This window comes from Giraffa tippelskirchi, chromosome 10 (genome assembly GCF_054371585.1).
Source record: "Giraffa tippelskirchi isolate mGirTip1 chromosome 10, T2T-mGirTip1v1.2.pri, whole genome shotgun sequence".
In the NCBI taxonomy this organism is placed as follows: Eukaryota; Metazoa; Chordata; class Mammalia; order Artiodactyla; family Giraffidae; genus Giraffa; species Giraffa tippelskirchi.
This window is the reverse complement of record NC_137284.1, coordinates 92,863,016-92,876,864: the sequence shown is the minus strand read 5'-3', so window position 1 is coordinate 92,876,864 and position 13,849 is coordinate 92,863,016. Positions and strand designations below refer to the sequence as shown.

The 13,849-nt window shown below is 45.3% G+C and overlaps 1 protein-coding gene across 8 annotated transcripts in view; it reads left to right on the top strand.

The window, feature by feature from the left end:
- Window positions 1–13,849, top strand: part of ATXN7L1 (ataxin 7 like 1) — a 255,418-nt gene that overhangs the window by 167,324 nt on the left and 74,245 nt on the right. Inside the window, exons 1-2 of one of the 8 annotated variants that reach the window (XM_081535897.1) lie at window positions 621–940; window positions 12,318–12,516. The exons of 6 other annotated variants lie outside the window; for them this stretch is intronic. In XM_081535897.1, the coding sequence (XP_081392023.1) occupies window positions 12,483–12,516 (34 nt within the window). In that variant the 5' untranslated portion in view covers window positions 621–940; window positions 12,318–12,482. Of the gene's footprint in view, window positions 1–620; window positions 941–12,317; window positions 12,517–13,849 lie in introns of those variants that run through there. One more of the 8 variants, XM_081535898.1, reaches the window with a different exon arrangement.

The following is a 13,849-nucleotide window of genomic DNA, read 5'->3' as shown; positions in this document are numbered from 1 at the left end:
CCAAACTTGTCAGACTAAACTGTCAGCCAATTATTTTTTCTTCTAAAGCAAGATTGCCTTACGGCCAATTAGTTCTGCGGTGAAAATGCAGCAAAGATGCTTACAGAGAATGTTCCTAGCCCCTCCTCTAGGGTTCAGTTATTGCCATGGGGCGCTTTTGAATCCTAACCTAGGGAACCAAGAGACAAGGTGGTGCCTGAGTTTAGGAAACGAGAACAACCCAAAGCCCTGGGTAGCAATTTTGTATGTGGAAGCTCTTTAACCTATAAGGCCTTCACAGTTGCCTGGATTAATGACTGTAAAAACTACCCATGTCCTTGGAGGGAGCCTCTCAAGTCTTCAGAGGTGGGGGAGGGTCTGCCCTGTGGGTGCTCACGGACTGAATGTGGGAGAAGGGTGTTCCCCAGAGCAAAATCAAGGTCTGTTAGTGGAAGAAGAAATGGGATGGGGTGGGGGAATGAATTCTGAAAAGGCCAAATTGCCAAACATTCTCCCTAGCTAGCCACTCCTTTTTGTCTTTCCTTAGCTTCCTTTCACTAATCTGTCCTTCAACTACTGATTACCAAAGAAAAGAAGAATCTCTCTGTCATAGTAGGGAGTGCTCATGGCATCTCTCTGTCATAGTGGGGAGTGCTCATGGCCTGGCGACTGTTATAGCTTGGTCTGTATTATAGTCTCGCTCATTCTGAAAGCTGGAGGTGATATGAAAACGCTGTAGGCAACCTCGTACCTGGCCTCCATTCATCATCTGTCTGTGATGTCTTTCATACCTGGAGCTGGTGCTTCTTCTCTCAATCTGGAGACTCTCCCATGAGATAAACCCTTTCTCTCCATTTGCACTCCTGTGCTACAGCCTTCCTTCTGCTCTGGACTTCTGTTCTATTTTTGAACAGTCAGAGCCTGGACACATGCCCTGGCAGACTCAGAGCCCATGTGAATGGTAAGCATCCAACCTGAATACCTGCCCTGCACCGAGTAACCTGGGTTTGCCCCAAGTGCAAGGTGGTTGCTCGCCTCCCATCAGTTGTCACCCTCCACCCTCCCAACCTGGCTGGCCACATTTTCTCCTCCTGCTGTCAGCTGCTGAAATGCAAACTGTGTGTGAAGAGGTATTTCTTTGCCTGGGAGATTCCAGAGTTTACAGGTCTGTGCTCTGCCTCTCTGGGGTGCCCTCAGCAACCACACCAAAAGGTGACTGAGGCCCTGCCTCTTTGGAACAGTGAGTCGAGCACAGTGTTGTAGCTTCCTTAAATCTTCTTCAGTCCTGTCTGCCCAGAGGGTGGAGGCGGATTCCAATTTCTATGGGTTTTTCTGATCACTTAGCACATACCAGGTGGCACACAGGAACCCAGAATTTGGGCCACAGACTTTCTGTCTCTAATCCAAACAAGAACCTCTGCAAAATGTACTGCACTTCCTGTAGGTGCTCGAGCTGGAACCATGGGCATAAGTGCCCACGTGAATGTTCTTCCCTGTGAGTGGTGTCCTGCTACAGATTACCTGGGAGAGCATGGGGGCTACCTAGCTTAGGGACAGGACTCATTCTAAGAGGTCACCTTGTCATTGTATCTATGTCTGGTGCTTTGTTGTTGCTGCTGTTGTTTTAAAACGGGTGCTGTGCTTAGTTGCTCAGTCGTGTCTGACTCTTTGTGACCCCATGGAGTGTAGCCCACCAGGCTCCTCTGTCCATGGGAATTCTGCAGGCAAGAATACTGGAGTAGATTGCCTTGCCCTCCTCCAGGGGATCTTCCCAACCCAGGGATCAAACCCAGGTCTCCTACCTGAGCCACCAGGGAAGCCCAGGAATACTGGAGTGGGTAGCCTATCCCTTCTCCAGGGGAACTTCCTGACCCAGGAATCAAACCGGGATCTCCTGCGTCTCAGGCAAATTCTTTACTAGCTGAGCTACCTGGGAAAGGGAGAAGTTTCAAAATGAGAGTTGTAGGATCAGCTTGGGTAATAAAGAGTTTTTTATCAGATTTAAACTTTACCTCCCCCCATGTCCTTTCCTTCACCAAGAAAAGATTTTTAATGCATAATGACATTAACCATTTCATGGTTTTAAATCTTACAAAGAAAGAATTATCATTTTCAACTCCTAATTTTCAGTTACTTATATTCTTAGTATTATAAAAAATCTTAGAGATTAATGACAAAAGACATATACTAAAGAATGGGTATGAATAAGCAGTTCATAAAAACAAGTTCAGGTGACCAAGCATGAAAAATGTTCAACCTCACTGATAAATATTAAACCAATGTTTTTCACTTATGAAAATGGCAAAAGTTGAGAAATTAATAGTACCCACTATTAGTGATAAAGAAAGGAAACGGACTCTATGGAGCTGGTGGATATATAAGTAGGGGCTCCCTTTCTGCCAGGCATTTGACTGCATGTATCAAGGGCCTGCAATTAAAATTTCTTCTTCTAGGAATTTATATGAAAACATATATACATATATATATATATATGGAAGTGTGTGTAAGCACTTACTTAAAGGATGTTCACTACAGAATTATCTATAATAGCAAAAAAATTGGAACCAGTAGGAATGCCAAACAGTAAAGGCTGTTAGACTATGAAGTAGACCTCTAAAAATATTTTTTAATATTTCATGACAAAGAAATTTCATGATAGGAAAAAAAGAGCATTTAACAGGGAAGCCCAATAGATTTTACGGAAAAATCCAAATGATGTTTTTGGCCAACACAATATAAAGTGCTCAGTACAGTCATATTTTTAAAAAATATGCATGTACACTTATCTTTAAACAAAAAAGTGTAGTAATTATGGGTAATTTTTATTTTCTTCCTCATTCATACCTGAATTTTCTGAATTCCTTATTACATACTCATAGCTTATATAATTATATTTTTTTGTCTTAATGAATGGAGAATTTGATAGCAGTGCCAGAGTTAAGGTACCTGAGAACCTACTTTGATTTTGGAGTTTTAAGGGTTTGGATTTTTTCTGGACCAAAATCTAAAAGGATCAGAAAAGAGTTGGGCTCCCATGCAAAGCAGAGTAACTACCTTCATAGAGATCCCCAAATCCTGAAGGGAATAAGGAAAAAATGAGGTCTGCTCAGGTTTTCATTTTGCCACCTGAACCCATTCATTGAGAATATGAAGGCTAACTACTTACATGTCACAGTTGGGATTTTAATTTATGTAATGGAGCTGGTATTATTATTATTTCTTTATCTTTAAAATAAAAAGCCTTTAAATTCTGCTTGTATCCCCTTCTCCTAATTGAAAAGCATACTTGATGGTGGTTTAGGGATGCATCATTGTTCCCTGAGGCTCCCTTCTTTCTCTCCCACATCCTTTCTTTTTTCTCTCCTTCTTTCTTTTTGGGGAAAGGAGGGATCCCTTTTCCTTACCTGTGCCTTAAGCCTGCTGGTGTTGGTTGGGATGCCCCAGCCCCAGCAGAGATATGAGGGCTACAGGGCTGGAGATGGCTGGTTTGGCCCAGAAGGGACTGGGGTCACCATTGCAGTGTTTGGTCTGTGCTTGGAGGCGGGTTTTTTTGCCACCATTATGTCTGCTTCACCTCTGGGATATAGATTTGTGTATGTTTTTTGATAGACATGCCAGTGGTGACAGTTCCTTCTGGCATGCCAGGTTAGTCAGGTAATAGAGATGAAAACAGGGCCAGTGCTTAAATGTGAATTTCTGCCATTCTCAAGGGAGCACTTCCTTCACCACCATCCTTGGGATTGGAACCCTCAACATTATTGGGAACCTGGGCTCCATGTGGGTGTTAATGTAATGCCTTTAGGCATTGTTTAGATAGCTCACCTCTCTAGTTATCCAAGACTATAGCACCCAGGATTAAGATCAAGATTAAGGATTCAGTTATCCTTAATCTTTCTGAAAACTAGTCTCAGTTTGGTCACCTAGGGGACTCAGATTCATACTTTTGTAAAGTGAAAGTCTCTCAGTCGTGTCCGACTCTTTGCAACTCCATGGACTATACAGTCCATGGAATTCTCCAGGCCAGAGTACTGGAGTGGGTAGCCTTTCCCTTCTCCAGGGGATCTTCCCAACCCAGGGATTGAACCTAGGTCTCCTGCATTGCAGGTGGATTCTTTACCAGCTTAGCCACAAAGGAAGCCCAAGAATACTGGAGTGGGTAGCCTATCCCTTCTCCAATGCATCTTCCTGACCCAGGAATCGAACCAGGGTCTCCTGCATTGCAGGCGGATTCTTTACCAGCTGAACTACCAGGGGAGCCATACTACTGTAAAGCATGATGCAAAAGGACATACATTTTAGAAGATTGGGAAGCTCTGAGGAACCACTGGGGCTGTCCATCACAGAGCATTTCCTGGGTTTAGATATGGGGCAGTGTACTTTATCTAATTATCTCACCCAGATGACCACATGAACTCTAGAAGGTAGATATTACATTCCATTCTCTACGTGAGGAATAAAGGATGCTTAGAGAAATTGTTATTTGTCCAGTTTCCAAACTGACACCTGCTGCTGGAGCCGGGTTTTGAACCCATGCCTATTCCTTCTGGCATGCCAGGCTGGCTCATGGAGCGTTGGGCTAAGCTGAGAAATCTGTAGTTAGAGTTTCACTTGTGGTATTACTATCAGCCTGGGTTGGGAAATAAGTTTCCATCAGGTTTGCTTCTGACACAGGCTTCTGGGACTTCGGCATGCAGCAGATTGGCCGGAAGAGCTCGTAAAGTGCGGATTGGTTGGTGAGACGATTTGCTGTCTTTTGCTGTCAGTGGTGCTGATGCTCAGGGCACGCGCCCGAGGCCTCCACCTGGAGTAATGCTGCCCTCAGTATGGAGACAGGCAAAAGGCTCATGGGTGCAGAATTTGGATTTAAGTTCTGATCCTGCCAATTAGAAGGTGACTTGGGCAAGCTGCTTACCCTCTCTGGACTTGCTTACTCATCTTGAAAATAAGGATTTAAATGGCAGCTACTTCTTAGAGTTGTGAGGATTAGATGAGATAAGCCATGTGAAGTACTTACAATCAATAGTTCTTAATCAGGATTTGCTTTTATTAGTAGCACATGGAGCCACAAAGTCCTGGGATGAAGGAAAGTGCTGCTGGCCTTTGAGTCAAAAGGTGTGAGATCCTATCTAGGTCTCTTCTGTAAGCCCCAAGTCTCCCTGGGGAAGGGGAGGTCTGCATAGCCCTCATTTGCTTCTGGGCGGAAGGGTTAATGTGTACCTGGATAGTTTCTTGCCGTGGGGACCAGTAAGTTGCTTGGATCCCAGGGCTTACCCTAGAAGGCCTCTGGGACCTCGTGACAGGTATCCTGAGGACGTACATGTGACCTCCAGGGCCCACATCAGACAGCTTAGGTAGCATTCAGTTAGCATGTGCTGTTGGCCCTCTGGAGTCCTACCTTTCTGCCCTTGGGCCTTGAGTCGCCCTTATGGCCACTGTGCCTGCTATAATTTAAGGGCCTCAGTTTCTGCTTCCTTTTCATTGCAGCTGTTTATTAAATTTCTATCAAGGATGCTCCATGATCTCATATCATTTGGAAAGGAAGACAGAACCACTGGCTCTTGTCCTCAGGGTCTCCTCTGCAGTGGCTTCAGCCACTTCGCCCATTTCATTCCTATAGAACCTTGGGCTCTGGAGCAGTCAGACATGTGTACAGTGCAGTCATTCCCCTCAGAGTCCGGCTGTAGCACCCTGTTCTGTGACAGGAGCACAGTAATTTAGAGCCTTCCTACACTAAGTGTGGTTCCTGGGTCAGCCACATCAGCATCACCAGGCCCCATCCCTGACTGTTTGAATATGTACGTTTTATTATGATTCAGATATGGTAAGCCCAATGCCGGAGTCCAGCTCCAGCAGGTCCAGGGGTTCCCTCAGGATGGACGGCGTCGGCGATACGAATGAGAAGACACAGCGAGTCTCGGTGTTTCCAAGTGTCTCCCAAGTGTCTTCCAAGTTTATTATTTTTAAGACAGCTTTTATATTTTTTGTGGTACATAGAAACAAATGTAAAGTATAGAGTCATACCAATTCAGCTTAGTGGGCATACCAATTTAGCTTAATGGGCATATGAATTCAGCTTAATGGGCCTATCAATTCAGCTCAGTAGGCCAGCAGTTTTGACCTTCATCGAAACTGTTTGCATGTTTTTAGTTGCAAAAAGCCTCATTTTGTTTACATCATCTTCTGGCCTGGGGGCCTGCTAACACCTTGTGACTCTCCATTGATAAGGGTTGATCAGTCAGAACACTTTTGTATCAGGCACAGCAGGAAAGAATTCATCAATAAAAAGTTTCAAGGTAAAACCTGTTTTCGGTAATTTACGCCTTGAGCTTAACAGAAAAGAATGTGGTCCCATAAAGTCATAGAACAGCAAGCTGAAGTTCAGCTTTAAGTAAGAATCATCAGTTAAATCAACAATTGTCTTATTATTTGTATTAAAGCCAAACTTTTATAAATTTTTAACTATTATGCTTTCATTATATAGGCTAAATACGTTAAGAGTAAAAACATAGTGAGTAAATATAGACTAAGTAACAGTTTCATAAAGCAATATTTCTTATATTTCCTAACAAGCCTTTTTTCCTGCGAAGGGTTTTGTGCCCATAGGGGCTTTCTGTGCGGAGGCTCTCAATGCTGTTTTATTATTAAGGAGCAGTCATGTATATTAGCTCTAAAGGCACAGGCTTATTTATTAAACAACTAATATGTTAGCAAAAGGAATTTAGATCAGCATGCTCTATATCCCAGATAATTTTATTTAGGGTGCTACCGTTCAGGGGCCTTGTTGATTTGAGGTTTCAGAATGATCTATTTTAGAAGGGAATCAGGAAAGGCGTTTTGCCTAAGTCATAGAAAATAAGAAAAGGTTTATTATAGTAAACATCAGAAAGATATCTTTAAGGTGAGCGCTGAGGCAGCCTTCCGAGAATCCCTGAGGCCTGAGAAGCCGTGCTCAATCATTCCTCTTTCCCATGACTCTGTCGTGGGTGGGATCTCGTGGGCTGGCTCCCGGCATCCCAACAGATCAGGAGATAATTGCCACTGAAAAGGCACTTTGTTATTCACAGTCCCCGAGAGCCATGGCATGATATGTCACCCATGGCCACATGGGGAAGCACCTGGGTCGGTCAGGAGGCAGAGGTTGTGGGGAAAACATGACAAGGGCCTTTATTTTGGTTTCCATGGAAAGGAACAGGTGAAGCAGAGTAAGCAAAATTAAGATTGGCTAGATTGAATAATTGAAGAAGGCTCCGGGGTGCAGGGGCTGCCTCCAGTTGTCTGGTACCTGACCCTGGGGTGATTAGGGCAGGGGAATAGTGGCCTGGAGGGTAGAAGTTGGTTGTGAGAGGAGAGAGGAGGGAGCTTTGGATTTGTCAGTTTGCATACTAAAAGTGCACTTGAAGGTGAGTCCTTTCCTATCTCTAGAAATTGACTAGCCAGCATCAGCAAGGCCTTAAGATGTCAGAGCATCAGAAATATAGAAAAATAAAAAGGCATGACTAATGCACTGGCCTATGGAATCAGAATCTGCATTTTAACAAGACCCCCTACAGCTTGAGAAGCACTCACATAGGACACTCTGACATTTTGAACTCGGTTCCCTAAGAGCAGTAGATGTCCTAAGCCATTCTCTGTACAAGTAGGAATGATGACTTTGGGTTTGTAAGACTAGGTACCTTAAAACAAGGCTGACATCTTGAATAGACAGCTACGAGAAGAATCTCCAAAAACATTAGCAGTGCCTGCTATTTCTTGGCTTATGCTTAATAAAATTCTTTTGATTATCAATAATGGTTTTTGTAGCAGCCACAGATACTGTACAAATAGATATGGTATTACCTTCCATAACAGAACTTATTTAAAAGGAGGTAACTTACTACCCAATCAGTGGATGGAGATAAAAACCAGTATTTTTATCCCATTTTTACACTGGGAAAACTGGTCATTGAATTTTCCAGTGAAAGCCTGGCTTTCCATACCCTCAAATGAGTAGTACCTCAGGTCCTTTTCATGGGGCATTAGTCTCTTTGGAGTGACCAGTTATCTCTTCAGGTGGCCAGTTGTTGTCATTGTTGTTCATTTGCTCAGTCGTGTCCAACTCTGTGTGATCCCATGGACTGCAACATACCAGGCTTCCCTGTCCTTCACTGTATCCCAGAGTTTGTTTGGACTTAGTTGATGATGCCATCCAACCATCTCATCCTCTGTTGCTGCCTTCTCCTCCTGCCCTCAACCTTTCCTGGCATCAGGGTCTTTTCCAGTGAGTCGATTTTTCACATCAGATAGCCAAAATTTTGGGGCTTCAGCTTCAGCATCAGTCCTTCCAATGAATGTTCAGGGTTGATTTCCTTTAGGATTGACTGGTTTGATCTCCTGACAGTCCAAGGGACTCTCAAGAGTTTTCTCCAATATCACAATTCGAAAATGTCAGTTCTTTGGCTCTCAGCCTTCTTTATGGTCCAGCTTTCACATCTGTACATGACTACTGGAAAAACCATAGCAGGTGACCAGTACAACTGACATTTGTCATCACACACAGAAACTCTTCTGGAAGGAGCCCTGATTGGCCTACTCTGCTTGAAGAAGAGGCAGTGAGTGTATCGGGAAAGAAGAGAGCCAGATATGGGTGCTGCTTAGAGTCACAGTGCTTGGGCATAAAGGGACCTTTGAAATCGTTGAGTCAGATCCCTCATTTTAAAGATGAGGACTCTGAGGCCAGTATGGTAGCAGGAGGCTCTGTGACTCCTCAGTGCAGGGACAGGGCAGGACCCAGGCTCCAGGGTCCAGGTCAGCATCCCTAGCACATGCCGCGGAGTTTTCCCCTCCTCCCTGCACCACTTTTCCAGAGTGCCTCCTGGCTCCTAGATCAGAGCCCAGACAGGCACTTCATGCCCAGTCTGGCGGTGCTGACAATGCAGCCGGTATTTTATTTCTCCGATTTATTTATTTATACCCAGCCTTGTTGCAAAAGGATTTAGAGCTGCTTGTAAAGTTGCAAACAACAGAGGGAGATAAAGTAAATTTAAAACAAGTGAGAAAGATAAGACAGAGGAATAAGTAGCTTCTCGGAAGCATTGCCCATTGCCACCCTGCTAGGGCTATTGACCATACAGCTGTTAAATGGGCACAGTTGGCGCTAAGTCTTGTGTCCCTGGCTCGCCTGCCCGGCACCTTGGCAGAGCTTTCTCTATGGCTGGCTTTAGAACCTCTCCCCTTTTGTGATCGAGATGCCCTTGATGGTCACTCTGAGGGACTGGGAAGTTCTCTGCAGTGGGTCACATTTGCAGGATGTGACACGGACGGTGGTGATGGTGACAATGACAGGGTGGCTGTTGGGTTGCCAGTGCTCTGTTAAGACCAGGCAGGGGAGGAGAGCTGGTTGGTACATGAAATCTTCCAACCCTTAGGGCTGTCCAGAATCAGTGGCCTTCTTGGTCCCTTTGTTTCACACATCCCTGCAAGCTGAGAGGAGGACTCTGAGTGCAGCTAGGGTTCAGAGCTGTTGCCCTGGCTTTTTCCCACTCCCTGCTCATCCTTTGTCCCTTTTGCACTCTTTTGACCTCTGTTCAAGCTTCCATCTGTCAGTTCTGTGAGGCCAACTCCCTCAGTGCCCCGCCTTCTTCATTCAGAGCCCGCAGGCATCCTCCTAGCTCTCAGGACTTCGCTTTCTCCCGCAGACAGGCTGTGGTCTGAGTATCATCCCCTGTTCTCAGATGCTCTGACTCCCTGGTCCTTGTCCCCACCTATCCTTGGATTGGGTGGCCTCTGCAGTCCCTTCCAAGATTCTCCTCCTGCAAAGTGAATGAAAGCTAAGCCCACAGGGACTCCCAGTAATCACAGTTCCTCTCAGCCCTAGGAATGCTCGGAACTGTGTCATTATCATTGCTTGGATCAGAGGCGCTAAATCCTCTGCAGTGCTTGGGACGATTCCACCCAGGGAGGACTTGTCCGGCCAAAAATGCCAGGTGCATCCCTGCTGATAAACACTGATAAGAATTCAGAGAAGCCTAAATATTTGCAGTTGTACAGTAGCATCAGAAGAGCCACACTGCAGATTTCTTGGTTTGTGCCCAAGAGTTTAGTGGGAGGAAATCACTAACTTATTTTTATCTACACAGTGCGGTCAGAAGGCATTACATTCTGAAGGGTCAGGCTATGCTGGGAATTGTTTATTTCATTAGGCTGAAGTCCCACGGTTGGCTTAACCTGTGCTGGCCTGCATGTGGGACCTGCTAACTTCTTGGCTTAGATGGGCACTTGGAGCCGGCGAGAGCCCTGTTAGCTGCCAGCGCAGCCTGTCACGTGGTTGCTGTCAGATCACCCCAAACCCCCAACAGGAGGCCAGTGGCTGGCCCAGCATCAGAGAGTGGGACCTGGCTGCAGTGGGAAAATCTTTTCAGAGGTTTTATTCTGTAACAGGCAAAGGAGCCAAGCACTCAGAGTTAAATGGTCTATTGCCTCTCATAAACCCACCATCATTCCCTTAGGCTTCAAAAATGATTTTTGAGCCCACTGGCTAAGAGAGGTAATTAAAGTTAGCTAGCCCTCAGACCTCTAGAAACTGGTGGCCCGCTGATCCCTGTGTTTTCTCGTGCTTCACCGTGGGTTGGCTAATTATTTCCTGATATATCCATTCATTATCTAACACACTTTGAGTGCCTGCTGCAGGCCAGTACTAAGGCAAAGTCCTGACTTCTTGGCTTTTTCTGGCGCAGTGGAAGAGGAGAGCAGGTCCGTCAGTGGTTCGGGAGCCAGGTGCCAGGTGCTGAGGTGTGGGCAGCCAGCGTGCCACGAGCATGGAGGAGGGACTCCTGTGAGACCTGGCAGGGGTATAGGGTGACTAGGCATTCCAGGGTATCCCAAATGTGGCCATGTTTGAACTGGGTTTTGAAAAAAAACACCACAGAGTTAGCCAAGGGGAAGAACAGAAGGGTGGACAAGCATTCCAGGGAGGGAACGCTACGCACCAACTCCCAGAGACAGGAAACAAAAGACTGTCAGTGGTCCAGTGGTCCAGTGGTGGGGGTGCAGGGTGTCGCAGGGGGAGGGATAAGCCTAGCGCCTGGGGGCCCTGGAGACCAGGGGAGCTGAAATAGGTTCTCCTGTAGCTCAAAGACATGAGAGGCCGTTAGACATCCCTCAGTGCCACGTGTCAATCAAAATAATTAAAAGCAGAAGAACCGGAAAGCTGGTTCATATATCCCAACATCCATTCAGCTTTTTCCCCCAAGAAGAAACTTTTGATAAAATAAGGTGAAGTGCCAAAAAGATGTGTGTTCAATAGGATGACATAAAGTAAGTAGAATAAAAGTAGGTTAAAAAAGAAAAGGGAGAGAAAAGTAAAGAAAAAAAAAAGAAAACCCTGCAGAACTGAGTGATGGCCAGCTCTGGGTAGCAGTGACTACTTGGAGTCAGACAGACCTGAGTTCAGGTCTGACTTTACTAACTCGAGTTTTAACCTCTCTGGACTTTGATTTCCTCATCTGAATGCTGGGATAATAATACCAAGCTCATCACATTTTCTGTGAGGATTAATGTAATCCCAGTGGTTTTTACCACTAGTTTGTTTATTGCTTTTTAAAGTATTAACTTAACCCAGGGCAAGCAGTAGATTATGGTTTTGGAGAATTAGTTGTCATTCGTGGAATAAAGAACAGTCACAGCTTAGAGCTAGTAAAATAGATTCTAGAAATGACAGAATTTCTATTCATTTGTTTATTCATTGGATAAATATCCATCACACACTTTTTTATTTTTCTTTTTTGGCTGCATTGCATCTTCATTGTAGCACACAGATGTCTCTAGTTGTGGCATGCAGCTTCTCTAATTGCAGCAGGTGAGATCTTAGTTCCCCAACCAGAGATCGAACCCCAGCTTCCCTGCATTGGGAGCACAGAATCTTATCCCCTAGACTACCAAGAAAGTTCCCCATCACACACTTTCTATGAGCAGGCAATGTGTGAGGCTAAGGACTGGAATAGTGAACAAGACACATCTGGTCTTTGCTTTCAGGAAGTTCCTAATCTGGTGAAGGGGACCAAGTATTTAAGGATCCTGTGCTGAAACTTGTGTGAGCCTCCCCTAGTGGCATGTTTGTTGGACTGACCTGAGGCGGTTTGGCCATGCAACAGTTGCCCCTGTAGAAGGTTGAGGTGGTGAGGCTTAGCTTCTACTCCCACAACCTCACCACCAGGTGGTAATGAATGGAAGTTAGACTGAAGTCTGCTGCAGAGACAGACATTTATCAAACAAATGTTTATCAGGTAGGGAGAAAGCAGTTTGACCAACCTATTTGGTGAACTTGATGAAGTCCCAGCCCTCTCTCTGTTGTGTTGTTCCAGCCATACCTCAGAGAACAGGTTCGCTCAAGGCAGCTGCAGAAGTATTCCAGAGACAGGACTGTTTCCCTGTGTCAGCTTCGTGCTGTCATCAACCTTCCTACTGTGACAGCTGCACTCAGGACAGCCTCCATGACCCTACTTACGCAAGGGTGGGGATGTCACTAAATGTTTTTTGCCAGGCTGCATACCCTGAACACCAGTAAGTACCCATTTCTAGCATTCGTTATACTAAATCACAAGTTTCACCAACACTAGCCCATTTTTTTATGTTCAGAATGTTTATCCAGATAGCCAAAGGACTTGAAGTAGGCAGTGTGGGAATGTGATCTCAGATTAATACCAGTTGACGAATCCAGACTTTGTATTCTTCATAGCCTGTGAGCTGATCACCCCTAGAAGTAACAGCCAAGACCAACTGGTTCATACACAATAAAACACCAGCTACGTACTGTTTTTCCTCTTGCATTTATTTACATACTCAAGTTCTTTAAAGTAAATTAGACAGGTAACCATGTTCCATTTCCAGAGAAGGCAATGGCAACCCACTCCAGTACTCTTGCCTGGAAAATCCCATGGACGGAGGAGCCTAGTAGGCTGCAGTCCATGGGGTTGCTAAGAGTTGGACACAACTGAGCGACTTCACTTTCACTTTTCACTTTCAGGCATTGGAGAAGGAAATGGCAACCCACTCCAGTGTTCTTGCCTGGAGAATTCCAGGGATGGGGGAGCCTGGTGGGCTGCCGTCTATGGGGTCGCACAGAGTCGGACACGACTGAAGCGACTTAGCAGCAGCAGCATGTTCCATTTCTCTCCTATTGAAAAGGTATCATGAGGGGAGTAGCATAGGAGAGCACTAGATTATATCTAAAGTGACTATAAAGCCTAGTTTGCCTGGGAGAGTCACAGTTTGTACCTGATGCCCTGAAGCCTGTGCTTAAATGCACCTCTTTTCACTTTCAAAGTTGTCTGGTTAGGATAATAGGTATATGGTTACTTTGCTTCTGAAAAGAATGCAGTGGCACAGAACATGGAGAATAAACCCAAAAGAATAGTTTGAATCCTCTCTCTAGTAGCATTGTTATTATTGTTCAGTCACTAAGGCATGTCTACTCTGCGATCCTGTGGACTGCAGCACACCAGGCTTCCCTGTCTTTCACCATCTCCTGGAGTTTGCTCAAACTCATATCCATTGAGTTGGTGGTGCCATCCAACCATCTCATTCTCTGTCGTCCCCTTCTCCTCCTGCCTTCAATCTTTCCCAGCATCAGGGTCTTTTCCAGTGAGTTGGCTCTTTGCATCAGCTGGCCAAAGTATTGGAGCTTCAGCTTCAGCATCAGTCCTTCCAATGAATATTCAGGGTTGATTTCCTTTAGGATTGACTGGTTTGATCTCCTTGCAGCCCAGGGGACTCTCAAGAGTCTTCTCCAGCATCACAGTTCGAAAGCCTCCCCTTGATACATCTTATTTGCCTCATTTGTCAACTTGAGAATAGTACACTTCCTTGCCCTTCCTCCTAGTCACTTTTGGGGGCA